At 42.2% G+C, this 20,460-nt stretch overlaps 1 protein-coding gene across 2 annotated transcripts in view; it reads right to left on the bottom strand.

Moving 5' to 3' along the window:
- Nucleotides 1-20,460, bottom strand: part of myt1la (myelin transcription factor 1-like, a) — a 52,427-nt gene that overhangs the window by 8,214 nt on the left and 23,753 nt on the right. The window contains exons 10-18 of one of the 2 annotated variants that reach the window (XM_061754477.1): nucleotides 18,634-18,724; nucleotides 10,421-10,534; nucleotides 9,383-9,603; nucleotides 6,637-6,950; nucleotides 6,167-6,394; nucleotides 1,935-2,089; nucleotides 1,793-1,858; nucleotides 905-967; nucleotides 756-839 (exon numbers count right to left, since the gene is read on the bottom strand). In XM_061754477.1, the coding sequence (XP_061610461.1) occupies nucleotides 756-839; nucleotides 905-967; nucleotides 1,793-1,858; nucleotides 1,935-2,089; nucleotides 6,167-6,394; nucleotides 6,637-6,950; nucleotides 9,383-9,603; nucleotides 10,421-10,534; nucleotides 18,634-18,724 (1,336 nt within the window). The remainder of the gene's footprint in view (nucleotides 1-755; nucleotides 840-904; nucleotides 968-1,792; nucleotides 1,859-1,934; nucleotides 2,090-6,166; nucleotides 6,395-6,636; nucleotides 6,951-9,382; nucleotides 9,604-10,420; nucleotides 10,535-18,633; nucleotides 18,725-20,460) is intronic. The other variant, XM_061754478.1, reaches the window with a different exon arrangement.

Here is a 20,460-nt window from a genome sequence, read left to right as displayed (position 1 = left end):
TTAAGAATAGCGCGAACTAGACCACCAAAAACTCACTCAGTGGCACTACTAGAAAATTAGAAAAATGATCCCCCGACACCAGTTTCAGTGCTCGACACCAAATTGGGTAAAACAATCTATCGTAACAGTACGCACGGAAAGGCTTCAAGGACCCATGCCCCAAATTTAAGGGGAAGTTGGCCATTTTGGTTAGAACTAACTATTTCGCACTTGGACGTACCCCCTGGAAAGTTTCGAGAAAATGAGCCCCCGACACCAAATTGGGTGGACATGTGCCCTAAATTTAGCGGGAAGGCAGCCATTTCATAGGCTTGAAGCAAACATTTCACGCTTAGATGCACCCCCTGAAAAGACTGAAAAAAGGAGCCCATGACACCAGTGTCGCCCAAATTCAACAGGAAGTGGGTCGGCCATTTTGGCTTGAAGCAGCCATTTTGGGCAAGTACGACGGCGCATACTTTGACAAACTCCAATTAGGAAATTCACCCAAATGGGTATTGGAAGCAGGTGGGATTCGGTCCCCTGGAAAGTATTTTCGTATTTGTGTCTAATGAACCGGCATAATATATGAGTTTGTCTTTTTCAATGAAACTATTTAACTCACCAAACTTGTCAATAATTACAAATGATTACTAAAAATGCGTAGATTGATTGGTTATGCTCAGACAGATAATCAGTGATATTAAAGAATTGATTCGTCCAGGTGTTCCATGATCGTGTTTGATGGAGAATTAAGAAGTTGTTGTGAAGCTTACTTGATGGGCTCCTGCTCGTCTTTATCTTCTTTGCTGTGGAGGATTTTGATGCCGCTCTTTTTGGCTCGAGGACAACCGGACAGGCTGGAGAACGCAAGGACGTAACGTTGGCGAACCAACAAAGAAGTTAATGGTGCAACTTGCGTTACCTCCTGTGGGAGGCGTAGTTTCCCGTGATGTGGCCCGATCCGTCACAGCTGGGCGTGGGACACCTGAGGGACACGACACTTGCTTATCGGGACCGTAACTTGTCAGTCAGCAAAATAACTGTCTCGACTCGGTTGAATTTTAGTAGAATCCACTTGACTTGCTTTGATTTTGCTTGACTTGCCTGAAACTTGATGGTGAATTTTTTTTTCATTTGAATGTATTTTAGTTTCTTTATACGAAGTGTTAACCTTTCCTGCTACGGTCACCTGACCGTGGTCGGGAGACGCAGGGGAGACGCCTTCTCCAGTGCCGAGGTTGTCCTCCTGGGAGTTAACTCCATTCTCTCGTTGCACAGCTGAGCTGGGTGCCGGCAACAATAAAGGCACGAAGCACCGATTTGCTGCTTTAATGGCTTCATTAGACATTCAACGTCAACGAGTCCTCCGCTAATCGCTACTCTTCCCCGGTCGCCGTCACTACACTTGCCACTGTACACACTCGCACATGCACACCGTTTCGACTTTAACGGTGAAATCCGACTTATGCGGAAATTCGGGTTACGTCGCCAGCGTAGGAACGGAACTCGTTCGTAAATCGAGGACTTCCTGTATACAATTGGTTATTTGACTATTATTTTGATTGTATTATTTACAATAAATAAATGAACAAATGACTTCATCAAATAAAACAATTAATATACAGTATATGTAAAATTGTTTAGTTATGTAGTTATTAGTTGGTTACTAGTATTTTTTTTTCATTATTTACAATAACAATAAAAATGAAAATATTTCATGAGATAAGTGCCAGATCTAAGAAAATTATATTAAAAAGCATAACAAAATGAAGAAATACATTTCACTTTTCAGCACAATTTCCACACTCACCTGAGCTCTTGCGTGTTGGAGGCCATCATTCCTCTCAGGTTCTTGTCCAGCTGGCAGCTGGACAGCCTGAATAAGATGACATAAGCGTCAACTCCCAACAACCACAAACAACTTCTCCTCCGCGTGGGAGTTTTCTTCTTACGTGAGGAGCTCCTTCTTGGCCTCCTTGCAGGGCGAGTACTTGTGGTGCTTGGGGCTGGGCGAACCGCTTAAATCCGCCGGGTAGTGCTGCTCGTCCAGCAGCTCGTGGAAGGCATCCAGCTCGTTGCCCTGGTGTAAGGACCACAAAGAAGACGACTACAACGCATCACTGCAGGAACTTCGGACGTGCAATGCAAACTATTCAAACAAACTCATGTAGACTTGAATTTGTCCATAACAGAAGAAGAGAGTTTGTATGTGTTGCTGGTCCGTGCGTGTTAAAGGAGCAGTTGTTTGATTTAGAAGCATCGTAAAATTGTTGCTAATTTCATCAAGTTAGCATTATTTTTCAATAACTCAAATTATTTGGAGGGGGTGGGGGTGGGGCGTGCATTAGTACAGTAACTCCAAAATGTAGTGACATTTTTATTTTTTCCCTTAAAATCTCACGAAAAAATGTCATTATCAGCCTGCTACACGTGACGTTTTGGAAAAATAAATGTGAAAATCATTCACGTGTACAACCCCAAATCCAATGAAGTTGGGACATTGACAATAAAAACAGAATACAATGATTTGCAAATCATGTTCAACCTATATTTAATTGAATACACTACAAAGACAAGATATTTAATGTTCAAACTGATCAACTTTATTGTTTTTAGCAAATAATCATTAACTTAGAATTTAATAGCTGCAACACGTTCCAAAAAAGCTGGGACAGGGTCATGTTTACCACTGTGTTACATCACCTTTTCTTTTAACAATATTCAATCAACGTTTGGGAAATGAGGACACTAATTGTTGAAGCTTTGTAGGTGGAATTCTTTCCCATTCTTGCTTGATGTACAGCTTCAGCTGTTCAACAGTCCGGGGTCTTCGTTGTCGTGTTTTACGCTTCATAATGCGCCACACATTAGTGTCACAGTCTAGTACCCGCACTCTTTTCCTACGAAGCCACGCTGTTGCAACATGTGCAGAATGTGGTTGGGCATTGTCTTGCTGAAATAAGCAGGGGCAACCATGAAAAAGACATTGCTTGGATGGCAGCATATATTTGGATGGCAGCATATATTTCTCTCTCTTTTCCACTTTGCATCAGTCCATCTTAGATGAGCTCGGGCCCAGAGAAGCCGGCGGCGTTTCTGGGTGTTGTTGATAAATGGCTTTTGCTTTGCATAGTAGACTTTTAAGTTGCACTTACGGATGTAGCGCCGAACTGTATTTACTGACATTGGTTTTCTGAAGTGTTCCTGAGCCCATGTGGTGATATCGTTTACACATTGATGTCGGTTTTTGATGCAGTGCCGCCTGAGGGATGGAAGGTCACGGGCATTCAATGTTGGTTTTCGGCCTTGCCGCTTACATGCAGTGATTTCTCTATATTCTCTGAACCTTTTGATGATATTATGGACCGTAGATGATTAAATCCCTAAATTCCTTGCAATTGTACATTGAGGAACATTGTCCTTAAACTGTTCGACTATTTTCTCATGCACTTGTTTGTAAAGAGGTGAACCTCGCCCCATCTTTGCTTGTGAATGACTGAGCAATTCAAGGAAGCTCCTTTTATACCCAATCATGGCACCCACCTGTTCCCAATTAGCCTGTTCACCTGTGGGATGTTCCAAACAGGTGTTTGGTGAGCATTCCTCAACTTCTCAATTCCTCTTTTTTGCCACCTGTCCCAGCTTTTTTGGAACGTGTTGCAGCCATAAAATTCTAAGTTAATGATTATTTGCTCAAAACAAAAATGTTTATCAGTTTGAACATTAAATATCTTGTCTTTGTAGTGTATTCAATTAAATATAGGTTCAACATGATTTGCAAATCATTGTATTCTGTTTTTATTTATGTTTAACACAACGTCCCAACTTCATTGGAATTGGGGTTGTACGTGCCATAAATGATTTGATTTTTCATTACGTTGTTTTTCTCATGTTCTGAGATGAGTGACACACATGCTGAGTGTGTGTGTGTGTGTGTGTGTGTGTGTGTGTGTGAGAGAGAATGTGTTGTGTTGATGGAACTGCAAAATAACATTTTAACATAATTTTGACCATGTCTAAAACCAAATCTGACCACTTGACCTGCTTCATTCTTCTTCTTTATTTGTAGTAGCGCATTTTAATATTTCATATTTATAAAGGGAAAGACAGCACAAGTTTGTGTGTGAAGCTGCTCTGCTCTCACATTTTATGTAAAGCTGCGCATTTGCAAAGTGGCGACCTTGCACAGTTTCTCTTTTTATTCTTTAAAGAGATTCATCATCCATGCACGTTAAAAACAGATTTCATTAAGTTCTTTTCATTTTGCCAACTAAACTAATTTATCTTTTATTTTAATTCAATTTTAATTTGAATTAATTTTGAATTAAAATTTGACTTATAATAAATATCCAAAAAAAAAAATAGGAATAAAGTTCTTTTAAGGTTCTTTCTTGGCAGTTAAAGTTAAGCTTGTTTCCTTCCGCCATCATAATGAAAGTGACAGAAGCAGGAAAAAACATTTATCTTTATGAAACTTAGATTTAAATCACATTTTTCATATTGTATTTAAAGGTCAGACGACAAAGATGTTATGGGGTCAGTTAAAATTCATATAAAATGCATGTATTACATAACATATAAACAATATGTTATGTAATACATGCATGTAACGTCCGTCAAGTATTCAACTGATATTTTCGCTAAATATGAGGTTTTTATTACGCGTATTGAGCACTCCCCGAACATACCCGAAGCTCAAGACACTGCGTTGTGGTTACTGTATCCACGGCAAGGGCTAGAAGTGATGTTGCAATTGACAAACACGGCGTGCTACACACTATACGGAATGGCGAGCAACGTGTTGGAATTTGAGGAGGAGGAGGATTTTGACGTACAGGAGCACCCATTTGAACTTGGCATCATCAAACCGTACATGTTTAAGCCGATCAGGAGGTCGGAACATGACAGTGACGACGACGACGAGCAGCCAAGTAGCAGCTGTGCAACAGAAAAAGAGAGTGGCCACTGGCTCGATGTGACGGTATGTAGAAAAGCATGTCTTTTTATACACTCATGGCTCGAAATAATGGCACCCCAGGGCTGCCAATACATTTGAGCACAACTATACGTATTATATATTCATATATGTTTCAATGACACGGCACAAGCTTTTACATAGTATGCAGTATTCCTAGACATTGTGTGCTACTCGCTCCAGTAGCGTTATAACACGCCGCACAGACAGTCTTTGCCGTGTCTGTTGGCTTGTCATACAGGCAAAAGTACAGACGACAGTACTGAAAACTACTGCGTGGGTCTTTTTTTCCGACTGCCCAGTTCATAATAACCATAATAGAGACGTAGGTATATAGAAGGAAATCCTCACCAAATGTCTGCGCCGCTTCGCCGCGGCTGCCGCGAGATTTAGTTCTCTTGCTGGCGGTTGAGGTCCCGATGGCCGTAGGAAAAATGGCACCGCAGCTGGTTTCAGCCTCTACTTCTGTATCCAATGCTTTCTGCTAAGTCTTTCTCAAAACACGCCGGTTCGAAGCGATCAGCACAGAGTTTGGAATGCTTGCTCAGCATCCATAGCTTACCACGTTTCTTCTCCTATCGATTGACTTTCCCTATCCACTGGTCACGTATTCCTTTTTCACTTGGAAAGCCGGAACCATTTGTACAACCAAATGCAACACAATAAACCATTGTGACATCACTAAATCATACGACAACAAATATACAAGGACGGGAACAACAGCATGGAACAACAGAACACAACGCCGAATGAACAGGCGGTTTGGCTCGTGTGACGTCGCAGCGCCGGAAAGAGACGAAGACCGGAAGGCGCTAGATGCAAAAAGCAGAAGGCGCATTCTGAATCACATTTATCGATTTAACTGCTGTATACAGTATCTGCTATATAATCACTTTGCAATGGCAGATGTGGTTAGAAAGGGGTTGTAGAGTTATCAAGAAAATCTTTAACGTCTTTGTCCTCTGACCTCTAAGGGCATAACCTACTTTTCTTCATTAGGAGCAGACAGTGTTTGGCAATATGCCGCACTCCTTTGGTCACAACTGTGACATGCTGTTGACGTAAGGTCATCTTTAAATATTTCCCATCATCCATGAATCGGCTATCCAGCATCCATCAATCAACACATGCATCCATCTCACTCTGAGTTTGAGGACAAAGAAGAGTCAAAAGAGCAAAGAGAGAAACTGTCGCAGCTCTTCCGTTTACCTCCTTGTGTTGGTGCTCGTCCACACGTTTGATCTTGGTGTAGTCCAGCGGGAGGTCCCAGCAGTCGGCCTGGCTCAGCTGGTATCGGTGGCTGTTGAGCAGGGCCTGGCGCTGTGGGGACATCGGCTGCAGGGGTGTCAGCACCGTCTCGCTGCCCTCGGGCCCGCCGGGCTGCCCGCCCACGTCAACACCGTCGCCATCATCGTCATCCAGGTCGCCCACCGCGCTCTAACGCCAACACCAGAGACATGAATGATGAACTCAGGGATTGTCAGTTCATGTTAAGACAAATACTGCAAAGACAAACAATGGACTGGTTGCCAGCAAATTTCAGGGTACCTAGACAAATGACAGACTGGTCACCAGTCAGTTGCTGTGCCCACTCACATTCACACTTTGGACAGTTTAGAGTTTTGTTTGTGTGTGTGTTTAAGATGTAAATGAGCTGCCTCTGGCCCCGTCCTCTTTACCTGCGTCATCATGCTGTGTGTTTTTCCTCCCACAGTGTGCGGAAGCTCGCGACACCTGGTGGACAGGTTGAGGATGGCGGTGGCGGCCATGTGCGCCGCCTCCATGTCGTGCGTGTAGTCGAAGCTGCTTTTGCTGCACGTGCTGCTGGCGCTGCTACCGCCCCCGTGGCTGCCGTCGCCGCCCAGAGCCAAGCCGCCGCCCAGGTCGCCGCCGACGTCGCCGCCTGGCCCGCCGCCGCTGCTGCTGCTGCTGCTGGGAGCGTAGCTGCTGGTAGTACTGCTGGCCGGGCTCGACGTTTTACTGTAACGCTTGGCTGCAATTAACGAGATATGGGCACACGTCGGAAAAGTACGATTATAAGGACAAAGATTTATCACGTTTGGATGGCTGCAGTTGCACTTAAGCCCTGTAGTCGGTGCTGAAGTGCTTTTCAATGTGTTTGCCTACTCGTTTGAAACCCCAAAATAAAAAATGTCACATATTTTCAAGAAATAAGTCGTAATATTATGAGAATAGAAAAAAGGCACATATTTCAGTGAAGAAAAAGTCGTATAATTTTGAGAAAAAACTTTCAACAGGAATGTCATAACCTTATGAAAATAAAGTTTATTTTTTCCTAGAAAAAAATAGTTTCCAGACAAAGGTTGTAATCTTGCGATAACAGTCTTTTTCTAGAAAAAAATTTAACTAACCATTGCTGAGAGAAATAAAGTTATCCATTTTTGAGAAAAAATTGATAATGACAATAGCCTTATTTTTCCCCCCCTCAAAACAAGGAATATTTTCAAGAAAAACATTGTAGATCTTCAAGAAAAAAGTTTCAATCTTATGTGAATATAGTTGTATTTTTCCCGAGGAAAAAATCTCATTATCAAGAGAAGAGCAAAAGTCATAATTATATGAGAATAATCAATTTTATTTTTGAAGAAAAAATGTGGAATCTTAGCAGGATAGGCTATTTTTTCAAGAAAAAAAGTTGCAATTTTGCAAGATTATACATAACGTAATGTATATTTTCCAGAAAAACGTATTACCTATAATTTATCTCCTCAGTAAACATAAAATAAAGATTACATGCTGCAAAAGGTGTGCTATCATGACTTCACTCAATAATTCCATATAAACATGCTGACGTGTTTTATAAACATTAAAGCTAAATGTGTAATATTCATTGGGAGTAAAGTGCTGCTAGATTGCGGACTGTGAAGCCTCTGCAGGGACAAAAAAGGAGACATGAAACGTGTCAGGAAAGAGGACGTCGTGATGGAGCGCCAACGCCTCTCTGCGAATCGTGGAATCACAGAGATTGGCTGGCAGCCAGAGAACACGCCGGCCTCGCCCCCACGTGCACTCCTTCCGCACCTGCTCCACCCATCCATCCATCACGCCAGCAATGAAAGCGGCATTTGCAAGTTTTTAAAAAAATGATATTTTATTCTTGCACACGCTGCAAGCTACAAGCACATTTATAAACATTAAAAGTGCTTTGAAACTGTTCTTCAAAACTCAAGATAATCATCTTTGTTGAGATAGCCCAATTTTCTGGTCTTTCTCAACTGCAACAATTGGTTCGAAATTTCCATTTCCCATACCGCTGATCCTCATTAGGGTCGCAGGCGTGCTGGAGTCCACCCTAGCTGACTCTGGGCGAGAGGCGGAGTACACCCTAAACTGGTCACCAGCCAATCGCAGGGCACATATAAACAAACAACCATTTGCATTCACATTCACACCTACGGGCAAATTAGAGTCTTCAATTGACCTACCATGCATGTTTTGGGGATGTGGGAGGAAACCGGAGTACCCGGAGAAAACCGTCTTCTCTCACTCACGCCGTGACAACAAGGCGCTCTAAAGCAGTCATACCAGCGGACTATCAGAAGGGAAAATGCATTTTCGGGGCATTGGCATAGCTAGGTAGCCAACTGCACGCCCAAAGTAGGCCATTTTAGGCTAATTTGGAGGTGTCCTTTAAAATTGAATTAGTATTACAAATTTGTCAGATTGCTAACAAATTTGAATCACGTTCGGAGCAAGACAGCAAAGTTTGATGCCTCTTGGTAGCGCCTCCTGGAAGTTAAAAAAAAATAAATAAACATTCAGGGTGGCACGATGACCGACTGGTTAGAGCGTCTGCCTCTCAGTTCTGAGGACCGGGGTTCAATCCCCGGCCCCGCCTGTGTGGAGTTTGCATGTTCTCCCCGTGCCTGCGTGGGTTTTCTCCGGGCACTCCGGTTTCCTCCCACATCCCAAAAACATGCGTGTTAGGATAATTGACGTCTCTAAATTGCCCCTTGGTGTGAATGTGAGTGCGAATGGTTGTTTGTTTGTATCTGCCCTGCGATTGGCTGGCAACCAGTTCAGGCTGTACCCCGCCTCCTGCCCGATGACAGCTGGGATAGGCTCCAGCACGCCCGCGACCCGCGTGAGGAGAAGCGGCTCAGAAAATGGATGCATAAAATTTCAGCTCCCAAAGCCAGTTTGACTCAGCAACATGAAAAAAGAAGCAATGCCAGAAAAGCCCCAGGAGGTCTGCCACATTTGTTTGTAATGGCCATTTTAGGCTCATTTTGAAGTCTTTCATTGATAAACTCATGCTAGAGATTTGGCATGGATGACAGACGCTAAATTTCAAGAATTTGGATTTTCGTCACGAGCCGCCATAAATTCTAGGAAGTCAGATCCCAAGCAAACATCTTGTGTGTGACAAAAGCTTGGCCCTTGAGATGATTTCACTTAGCTCACCATCATACGCCTTGGGGGAGGTATCCCGACCACGGTGGGACTTGCCGAGCGGGCCCCTCCTGCCGTAGCCACCGTGCTGACCCTCGTAGCCGCTGTAATCGTAGCTGGTCTTGGAGTACTTCTCCAGCTCCTTGGCCAGGTTGGAGCGCGGCGTGCTGGTGGGAACGTTGTTCTTGTATCCGTACTGAGGAATCTCCAGTTGCTTCACGAAGCACATGGGCCTGCAAGAGCAGCGCGGAATTAGCATTTTACCTCACTTGGTGGACTTACATTTAGGTTGCCCAAATACAGTACAGTGGAACCTCGGTTTTCATAGGCCCTAGTCAGCAATTCATTTTTCAGAAATCAAAATGCATTTATCCAAAGTATTTTGAAGTTGTGTATTTGTGTAACTTCGTGTCCAAAGTGAGACCTTTAAAAAAAAACATGCAGTATAATAACAGTTTCAGAACGCAGACATATGTTCTTTATCCTCAGCAAAGAATGCCTCTTATCGTTGGGGATTATTCAATTTAGTTGTGTCGTCTCCATGTAGATCATCTGTATGTCTTCATTATACTGCCCCCAGGTGGCCAAGTTGCGCACACCAAAAGGAGCAGCAAAATGTCCACTGAAGCAAAGCAAAAAATGTAGCAAAAAACATTTAATTTTTTTAATATTTTATTTAATGATGTCATTACTGTATGTTTTTATATAGTACAATATAATAGAGTGCTATTTTTCTAATTGAAAAACATTTAAACAATGTGTGGTTTCTTTTTTTTGGGGGGGGGGGGGGGCCTAAAACGGATTAATGGCATTTTCCATTAATTTCAATGGGAAAAGATTATTTGAGATACAAGTGTTTTTAGTGACGAGCGTGGTTACAGAACAAACTCGTATCTCAAGGCACCACTGTAGGTGAATTTGTGAAGAGTGAACCGTCGAATAGGTGGAGGATTAATGTAATATAATTTTACAACACATGATTATAAATCTGACCATTTAACAGCAAGCTATTCCACGGAGTACCAGCTGGGACAAGGGAGTGGGCGGTACCTGAGGACGCGGTCTGACGTCTGATTGGACTTGCTGCCGCCACTGTCGATCACGTGACTTTTCTCGTGCACCTTTGCCATCTTCTCGGCCGCCGCAATTGGACAACCCGATAGACTGGAAGGGGGGGAATATGGCGTAGTTAAATACCAAACACACACACACACGGACTGTTGTCACATTACAAAAAGGAGCAAGGTAAGTTTAATTAAATGGGAAATATGATGTAAAAGTGACTTTTTAATGTGTTGTACACAAATATTTGTGTGTCTGGAGTGCCTGTCCAACCATCAAGTGGGAAATTAACCAATTCAATCTTTTGTTTTCTCAATACTGGATTTCGGAAAATTCTTCTGCGAGTTCCGTGACATCACAATTCTGCTAATTTACATAACCCCACCTCCACAGCGAGTTTCTCCACCCATGACTGTGTGTCCGCTGCATGTGCCACATGCATGGATCCGCAAAATGAAGTCATTGACTAGCAGCTGTTTTCAAAGCAGAGATCCCCAAATTACCAGCCCTTTAAAGGGAACATATTTTGCCAAACCAACTTTTTCTAGTATTTGGGATGCAATATCGTCTCTATGGTGCCTCGGTAAACATGTGAAATATGACTTAAAATCGTCCACGCATTCCTAAGTTCCAGACGTTTTTTTTTTTGCAGAGAGGCCTGAACTGAATTTCTCAAGCGTATCTACGCCACTAGCGAGGCTCTCCGCCTTCCCTTTCCGCTCCCGAGTCAGCGCTGTCAAGATAAACACGTGGGCTCTCACAAGTGGGTCTTTTACACGGAGGCAACAAATATGAGGAAAGGGGGCGGTCTTCGCCAAATATGAACAAAGTGGATACAAAACTGGGTCAAACAGAAGTAACTGTCTGGACACTCGTATGACAAAATCAAGGTGTTTTTTTAAAAATTGACACTTTTATACTAAGTCCATGTTACAGAGTCACTCTATGGAGGTCTAAGTAGCCAAAATACAGGACCTTTAAGAGCATTTTGACTGATCTTTCAAGACCCACGGAATATTGTGTTCTGTGAAAATATAGACACTGAGCCTACCAAAATAAAGAGTATCCTTCATTCTTTCACCAGAAAAAAAGTTTGTAACTGTTTCTTTCTTTTTCCATTCTTTAGTTATGATCAGTAGAAGATGGGATGGTTACACAAATAAACGCCAGTTTCAGACCAAAAAAAAGAGAAAATTTGCTTTTCGTGGAAAGAAAAAGTGACTTTGTCACAAATATTATATGCTTTTGTGACAGCTTAAACTATAAAACAACAAAAACAAGACTGTGAAAGTGATTTTGATGGCAAAATAACCGCACATCCAGCTGCAAACCGACATGTTGTACCTTCTCCACAACCTAATGAATCATCACTGTTTCCTCACATCTTAAGTTTCTTTTGTTAGTCCACAATACCTTAATCAAACTGTCTTTGCTGAAACAGGTTCTCCTCTCCCCTACATCAATGTGACTCAAAATTTTAATGTTTTAAACCCTCTAATGATTTGGGTAGGGTGTCTTTGTTTGGCCCAGTTCACATTCCCGGAGTTAAATTCCGCTATTTTGCTATGAACAAAACTCTATTTGGTCAGCATGTGTATGTTGGGAAGGTACCAAAATCTTACTGCCAAGCTATATCTCTACTATGCACAACCTTTGCCTCTAATTCCTCTCTGAACAATTCCCAAGCTCTTTCTGATTCTACCTGTCTATTTGTCAGCACCTGACCGGTTGGGCACGTTGCCTTTTGAGGGCGTGTACTGGCTTTGTGAACGCAGTGTCGACACTAGACTCGTTCCTATTGCTTTGACAGACCACTCATACATTATCTCTGCCACATCTCGTTCCTGTCGTCGTAGACAAGGCCAATTTAAGGAACACGATTCGGTTTGGGGCACAGATGTCCCCACCGATCACAAGGTTTGGAGTACAGGTACTAAGATATTATCCTCACTGTTTCCTCAAATTGGGGCCGGACAATTGATGTTACGATATGAAACTCTAAATGATCGTTTTTCTAGTTTTGTTAACACGACCCTGACCATTCTTGAGGCTTTACGTGTGGAAATTAATGCAATTTGTGAACTAGCCCTCCAAAACCGCATGACACTTGATCTACTCCTGGCTTCTCAGGGCTCTTGACCCAAACCTGTTGCACTTACATTCCTGACAATGCTGGCGTCACAGGCATCATAGCCAGTGGCATTAAAAATCTCACTACACTTCGCGATGTCATTGGCCGCGAGGAGCTGCTCGATTCGAATTGGTTGACTGGACTTGGATGGCAAGCTTGGCTCTATCACTTTGCACTTCTGGTTTGTATCACGTTGCTTGTTCTCTTTTTCATGTCTTATTGTTTGGTCCCTTTGATAAAATCTCTAGTTTCTCGCATGATTGACAAAGCGTTTGTTCACAATGCACGATTTCACTATTCAGTCTCTGACGAACATTTTCCATGACCTCTTCCCTCAATCCGACTGCCTGGATGACATTGGCAACTCAAATGATGATCATAATTCATATTCCTCAGTCTAACTCTGTTGCATGACTCACTAAAATCCGCTTATGAAGGATTTTCTTAAACCTGAGGTGTGAAATTCTGGATGACTGTAGGGTTGTTTTGTTAATGCATATTGATTTTTACTGTTTAAGATTTAAGGTTTTGAACTTTAATCATTGGTTGTCTGCATATGTATATGTAGTAACTTTTAGTAGTTTGATTAATTTTGTTGATAGACAACTAGGAAATGTGACATGAGCAAACGCTGACTCCCCGCATGGCTCAGGTTGAACATTAGTGTTTTTTAACATGGCGTTCGCCATTCACTCAGATTATCGCGCTACTAGTCACTTTAAACCGGAAACACTCCTTGAAGTCTCGGCGCCCTTTGCACAATGGTCATTGCACCGGACTATTGCTCTATTAGTCATTCAAACTGCTCTAAGTGCTGGAGGACTCTGCATCTTTTGGCACAATTGTCAAAAAATAAATACATAAATAAAATAAAATTGTACCGGCATTTACCAGATAACTAGCAACCCTATATTGGCCAGTGATGTCTTTATGTCTCAAAAGCGTTCTCTGTCAATAGACTGTCTGTTGTCGTACTAGAGCGGCTCCAACTACCGGAGACAAATTCCTTGTGTGTTTTTTTTTGGACATACTTGGCAAATAAAGATGATTCTGATTCTGATTGTTTTTCACCATCGTACGCACTTTCAACTACCTATCGCGACACATACTCTGTTGGAGTGTGAGGTGGCTAAACTTGTTTGACTTCCAACATGTTGGCATTTCTCTTCCTCATAATTGATTTAAAAAGCAGAGATTCACAGGCTAATCTTTATCTTCTACTCAAAAGCCGTGCTGATCTCAAATCCAAAGCGATGGAATTCCACCATCTACAGGGATCTACTCGTCATTACAGAGGTTTACAAAATTCAATTTCACAGACAAACTGGGTGAGACCCTCTTCCATGCCCTCCCGTTGAAAAATATTCATTCATTCATTCATTCATTTTCTTCCGCTTATCCGAGGTCGGGTCGCTGGAGCAGTAGCTTTAGCAGGGAAGCCCGAGACTTCCCTCTCCCCAGCCACTTCCTCCAGCTATTCCAAGGGGATCCCGAGAGGTTCCCAGGCAAGCGGAGAGACGCAGTCTCTCCAGCGTGCCCTGGGTCGTCCTCGGGGTCTCCTCGCGGTGGGACGTGCCCGGAACACCTCACCAGGGAGGCATCCAGGAGGCATCCAAATCAGATGCCCCAGCCACCTCATCTGGCTCCTGTCAATGCGTTGGAGCAGCGGCTCTACTCTGAGCTCCTCCCGGATGACCGAGCTTCTCACCCTATCTCTAAGGGGGAGGCCGGACACCCCTCATTTTGGCCTGGGGTGTCCTGGTGCCAAGTGCATGAATGGACCCCCTTATGCTTGAACATGGTGTTCGTTATGGACGATCCGTGATGAGCACAGAAGTCCAATAACAGAACACCACTCGGGTTCTGATCGGGAGGGTCGTTCCTCCCAATCATGCCCTTCCAGGTCTCACTGTCATTGCCCGCATGAGCATTGAAGTCCCCAAGCAGAAGCATGGAGTCCCCAGCGGGAGCGCTCTCCAGCACCCCCTTCAAGGACTCCAGGCGCTCGCCTTTTAGACCCACCTCCAGGCCTGGCTCCAGAGGGGGGCCCCGGTGACCCGTGTCCGGGCAAGGGAAAACGTCTTCCTGAAGTTTTTATCTTCATCGAGGTTTTTGGAGCTGTACTTTGTCTGGTACCTCACCTAGGACTTATTTGACATGGGTGACCCTGCCAGGTGCATAAAGCCCCAGACAACTTAGCTCCTAGGATCATTGGGACACACAAACCCCTCCACCATGATAAGGTGACAGCTCAAGGAGGGGGTTGAAAAACATACTTGACAAATATATATGTCCACGGCAGACTGACAAAGTGTCATAGGGCAGTTTGGTGATGAAGTGCTGCTTCCAAAAGTGAAAATGCAATAAAATGTTATTGGCGCTTGCATTCGGGGGGTATATTTAAATTAGCTGGGTGGTGGAGGTAGATGTGTGAGCATCTTCTGCTTTTTAATCTAGCCCTTGCATTGGCGCAACTCCATAGCTCCACCCCTTGTCCTCGGCATTTGCGTGAGACAGAACCGAGTGATTTCAAGCACAGTGTGACAACCGGATGTTTAGTGAGCTGTCGTTCTTTATCTTTCATTTTGGATTTTGTGGGAAAAATATCAAATAAGTAACATATGTAACATGAACATTGTGAACATTATTAAGACTGCTTTACTGAAACAAGAACAGTTTTATTCTCCTACACCAGCCGTCACATGCGACCCACAAAAGGTTTCTACATCACGAGTGTTACTTCACACGGACTCCAAAACACGAGAAACACCCTCCACGCTTTTATTTTTGGTTTTGGCTTCGACTATATAAAAAAAGAAAAAGCCTCCCCAGCATCTAACCAGATTGGAGTTGTTTCCCTCAAGAGGGCCGTTATGACTATGAAAACCAGATAAATGTACAATCACTTCATCATTTTATTACATATACACAATTGTCCCTGCATTATTAGAAATTCTCTAATAACATTTAATTCAATTTGAAATAAGAAGTCATAGAAAATAGTGACAACCAAATGTAAATGCCGAAACTGCAATTTGGGCTCAGATTTTCTGCCATAACAAAAACAAGCATTTACCAGGAAACATGAAGTAGACAAACAATATTTGCATTCGTGCACGACATGATGTGAAGTTTGGATCTGGCATATGTTCCTTCAGTTTGACACTAAATTCACTCTTAATGCTCCAAACATGAACGTAAATTATAATAATAAAAATACAATGTACATCATTGGCGCGCCCGCTTTATCGATGATTTTTAAGGGATCGTTCTTTATGTGTTTTTACAGTAATCATGCATATTTCCACTGTAGCACCACATTTCTTTTTGTAATTGTTATGTTAGTTGTGTGCTACAGTCGCCGTTGTTTGGTATGTAATTACTTTATCCTCTATCCTAATTTCTGTTAGCCATAGCATTTTGCATTTAATGTTAGCGTTAAGGTAGCAGACCTTCGTTAGACAAAATGTATGGTTTGTTTGAACATTTTACACTTACTCATACTTTAAATATGCAATGTTTATTTCTTTTTTGTTTTATGTGTCAGTTTTACAGTATACATTTGATTCTCTTTTATTCTACATGTCGGTTTTGCAGTAAATTGTCCACAAACCCTCCAACATAGGACATTTGAATGCAAGCCAGCATGTGGGAAGAGCATGGGACACATCAGCCACTGGTGCTATGTGGGCGTTTCCATGGCAACCGCCAGACATGAAAGCCCGTGTGTTACTGCAGCGTCTCGTTAACAGATGCTAAGCTAGTTTAGCTCTTCTTTGTCTCCACGGCGCACTCCCAGTGGGGCTGTGCCACATAACACTCGAATATGTGACGACACGCTCCTCTAACGTGTGTGGAGATTTTTCTAGTGGAGTGGAGACACAATTGTGTTTACTTTACTAACTATACGTTTCTAACTATACTATAATTTATAATTATATAATAACATTATATATCATAATAATATTTGTATTTTTGTTTCTTTTCAGAAAACCATGACAGGTAAATTTAAGCAGCGACCAATAAAATTGACTAGTCAAACACTACTCGAAGGTAAAGAATGCTGACAATATATACAGTGTGTATATATATATATAAACAAGAAAAGATATTTTTTTGTTATCTTTGTCAAAGTGTGCATGAGTGTAGAAAATATACTTCAGGAATGTGTAAATGCTAAAGGAGAGCGATTAGTGTTTCACATTTTGTAAAAAAAAAAGGCAATTTCAATTTGATAAATGTCGATTTTACAATGTGATCATGTTTTTTAGTTTTCAGTCTTTAACAATATCACTGCAAAGATGATTCCAAAACGGCACTGAGCAATTACTAAATACTTCCTTCCATCCATTTTAGTACATTTAACCTTATACTTTATTAGACCTTGTCCGATATTCAAAGAACAGATCCAAATGTATAGCAACTAAGCCATTACTGGTCTTGTGCACCATAACCAGATCAAACACACCACAAATTAAAGGTTTAATTTGACAAGGCATTGGTTATACAAATATGCATTAAAAAACAGGCATTTTTAATGTAAATAGACATTATGCTCTTTAAATTAGTTCTATATCTCATTTTAAAAAGGGAGACCATATCTCGGTCCCCTATTCCAAACTGGGTCTGACCAAAACATTATACAACCTCACCAAGAACTCAACGTTACGACTGTGGAAAGTTGGCACAAACAAGATTAACCTTCAAAAAACCTTTCGCTCGCTTAGAGCCCAGTTTAGCATCTGCTTACCACCCGTTTAGTGCCCCACTTGACCGTCTGCTTAGCGCCCTCCTATCACCCGCTTAGTTGCCCCTAGCATCACCTCTCATTCTTTTGGAACCCAAAGGGAGCGAGGCCAAACATACAGTAGCTCGCTGCTTAGTGCCAGCTTCACAGTTCAGTAGGGCGCCACGATTATGGCCAAAATGTAAAAAAAAAAAAAAAACGCCAAAAACCTGTTTTTACTACGCTACTTTTCAACAAACAATATGTAAACAGTTTTTAAAGCTAAAGTAAACCTGAGATAAGAATAAACGATTTAACAAAACAACAATAATTTAAAATTGATGTATGGCTAACTGAATAAATATGCTATTACAGTGTCATCCCGAAGTCCAGAAAACGGATGTTGATCCCTTTTTGAGGCACAAGCTCCTCACCATGATGTTCCTCATCTTCAGTTTTTGCTGTACTTTTTCTCTCAACTTGACTTGCTTTCCACCGAGTGACTTTAAGATCCCTCTGCAGGGATTGTTATTTCGACAGCTTAATGAAGCCTTAATCATGCGTTCGCCCCATGGTGGTTGGCTGACAACTAGTTGAAAAAGTGCTTGATATGATTCGATATGCAGCAGAGCCTGCATTTTGAATGTAAATATCACCGACGATCAGGTTACTTTAATCGTGGCAGCCAAAATCGTGATTACGATTCAAATTTGATCAACTGTGGAACTCTACCAACGACTTAGCACTCCCTTAGGACCTGCTTAGGTTTTATTGATCAATGAACATTCCATTGTGGACGGAAGATTGTATCAGGTCTTAAAAGTCAGTGGGCGTCAGAGGATCTGTCTTTGAGCAGGATGTGTTTGTTTGCAGGACCAAGGCAAGGAATATGGACAGTTCCGACCTCCACTCGCACAGGATGTGATGACGTCACCGGAAGGAGCCAGGATAGAAGAGGAAAGCAAGAAGAGGATATTCAGTCCTCGACGAGAGCCGAACCTGCTGCAGACTCCGTGCTTGAGAATGTTACTTTTGAACGTTTGCTTTCCTACTTCAATACTTAGTCATATACTTCATTTATTCTATAGTTATTCTATCTTTTGGAATTGAGTTGAGAAATTGTTATGTTAGTTAATGAATTGAGGAGAGTGGATCTGTAATCTGAACAACCAACAAAGTCTTTTTTGACTACATGGACGCACGCCGACCCTTCTGATTTAGAGAAACAGATATCCCAGTTTTCAGCTGACAACACACCCACGCAGCAACCCCTTTATCGCCTGCTTTAGTGGCCGTTTTAAGCCCCGGCTTGTGCGTCTGCTTAGCGCCCGCTCGCTGACTCACCTGCGATGCGAGTTCCTGTTGCTATTGACATGACCCCGTCCAGAGCAGCCGGGGGTCGGGCACTTTAAAACATTCTCATACATGGCAAGGACTTGACAGGAGAAGGTGAGAGAGACAACGAGGGTTAGGAGCAGACAGGAAAGTTATCAGGAAACCCGCGTCGCCAACGCTTAGCATGCACCAATAGCATCCAACGACCACAAAGGTGATAACATGCACATTCTGGCTTCTTTTTGACAAGAATGCATGCAAACGTTAGGAAAGAATCGTCAGGTACGAATGGATGTGAGTTTTTTCCCCTTGGCTTAGAGAAAAAGCAAATGACAATTATATCATTCAAAAAATGTTTTGGTCTTTGTTGTTTCCCCTTTTGGGATTTGCTTTATGTTTCCTGACACCAAACAAGCTTTTGAAAGATCCCCCCCCCCCCCCCAACTTCTGAAGGAAAAAAAAAGCCCCCTTGTCAAAGCATGTTTATGAACACGTTCCTTAATAAATTAACATTTTAAATGTTCAAAAATGTTGAGAGCCATCAAACTGCACGGATTGAACAACCTAACCCCTCGTGCTCTTTTCTCATGTGGAGTTGTACAGGTGAGGCAAGGCAACCTCTGCTTGGAAGCACAGTAACTAACCCGACCTTGGGTCAACACTTTCCAACATGTGGATAAGTGACTGTTTGTGCAACATGTAAATGGGCACCATGTCTTTGGCAATGACTGACTCCGTGATTGCCTTTACTTGATGTCAGCCAACATCACGGACAGAAAAAGTAAAAGTAGACGTCAGGCAAGTGTGATGAGGAGGAAGAAAACAAGACGACTAGAATGTAAAAACACATCGAATGTGACATAAGAGAAGCGAAAATAGTCCCTATGAACAAGTCTGCATAAAGACCAACCCGAACACGAAAGATCAAAGAATTTTCTTGAACAAAATGACTAAGAAGATTTTGGGGAGAAAATGTGGACATACTGCAACTAAAATTAACAATGTTGTTACTACATTGATACATATACTAGTAATTGTTAGATGGCAGAAATACTAAAGAAAGCATTGTTTCCAAATTCTATACTGTATTTAAACAATTAGCGTTGAAGGATCTAGAAAAGTAGAATGTAATAAAATCAAACATTACAACAAAGTAAATCCAAGTTGTTATTTTCAGATGTGACTACACAACATACAGTTAGTCTACAATGTTGATGCGTTTGTGATCAGATTCCACACAATCCATCCATCCATTTTCTGTTCCGCTTATCCTCACAAGGGTCGCGGGAGTGCTGGTGCCTATCCCAGCTATCTTCGGGCGGGAGGCGGGGTACACCCGGAAGCGGTCGCCAGCCAATCGCAGGGCACATATAGACAAACAATCATTCGCACTCACATTCACACCTACGGGCAATTTAGAGTCTTCAATCAAGCTACCACGCATGTTTTTGGGATGTGGGAGGAAATCGGAGTGCCTGGAGAAAACCCACGCAGACACGGGGAGAACATGCAAACGACACACAGGCGAGGCTGGGATTTGAACCGGTCCACAGAACTGTGAGGCAGATGTGCTAACCAGTCGAGCACAGTGCCATATCCATACATTGATGTATAATTAATCCCTTTTAAATAACGCTTCCAAAATAATAAACACAACAAACATGCAAGATAGATGTTGATGAAGATGACACTGACTTTGCATCCAACAAGTCATCTGAAGTCTTGATAGTCAATCAATTTATTACATTAAATGAGTTACTCAATTATAAACAAATTACAGGTAAGTCTAAATTATATAATTAAAAATGAGAATTATTATTTAAATAATCAAAATAC

This window comes from Phyllopteryx taeniolatus, chromosome 18 (assembly GCF_024500385.1).
Source record: "Phyllopteryx taeniolatus isolate TA_2022b chromosome 18, UOR_Ptae_1.2, whole genome shotgun sequence".
Lineage (NCBI taxonomy): Eukaryota > Metazoa > Chordata > Actinopteri > Syngnathiformes > Syngnathidae > Phyllopteryx > Phyllopteryx taeniolatus.
This window is presented reverse-complemented; position numbering and strand designations above follow the sequence as displayed.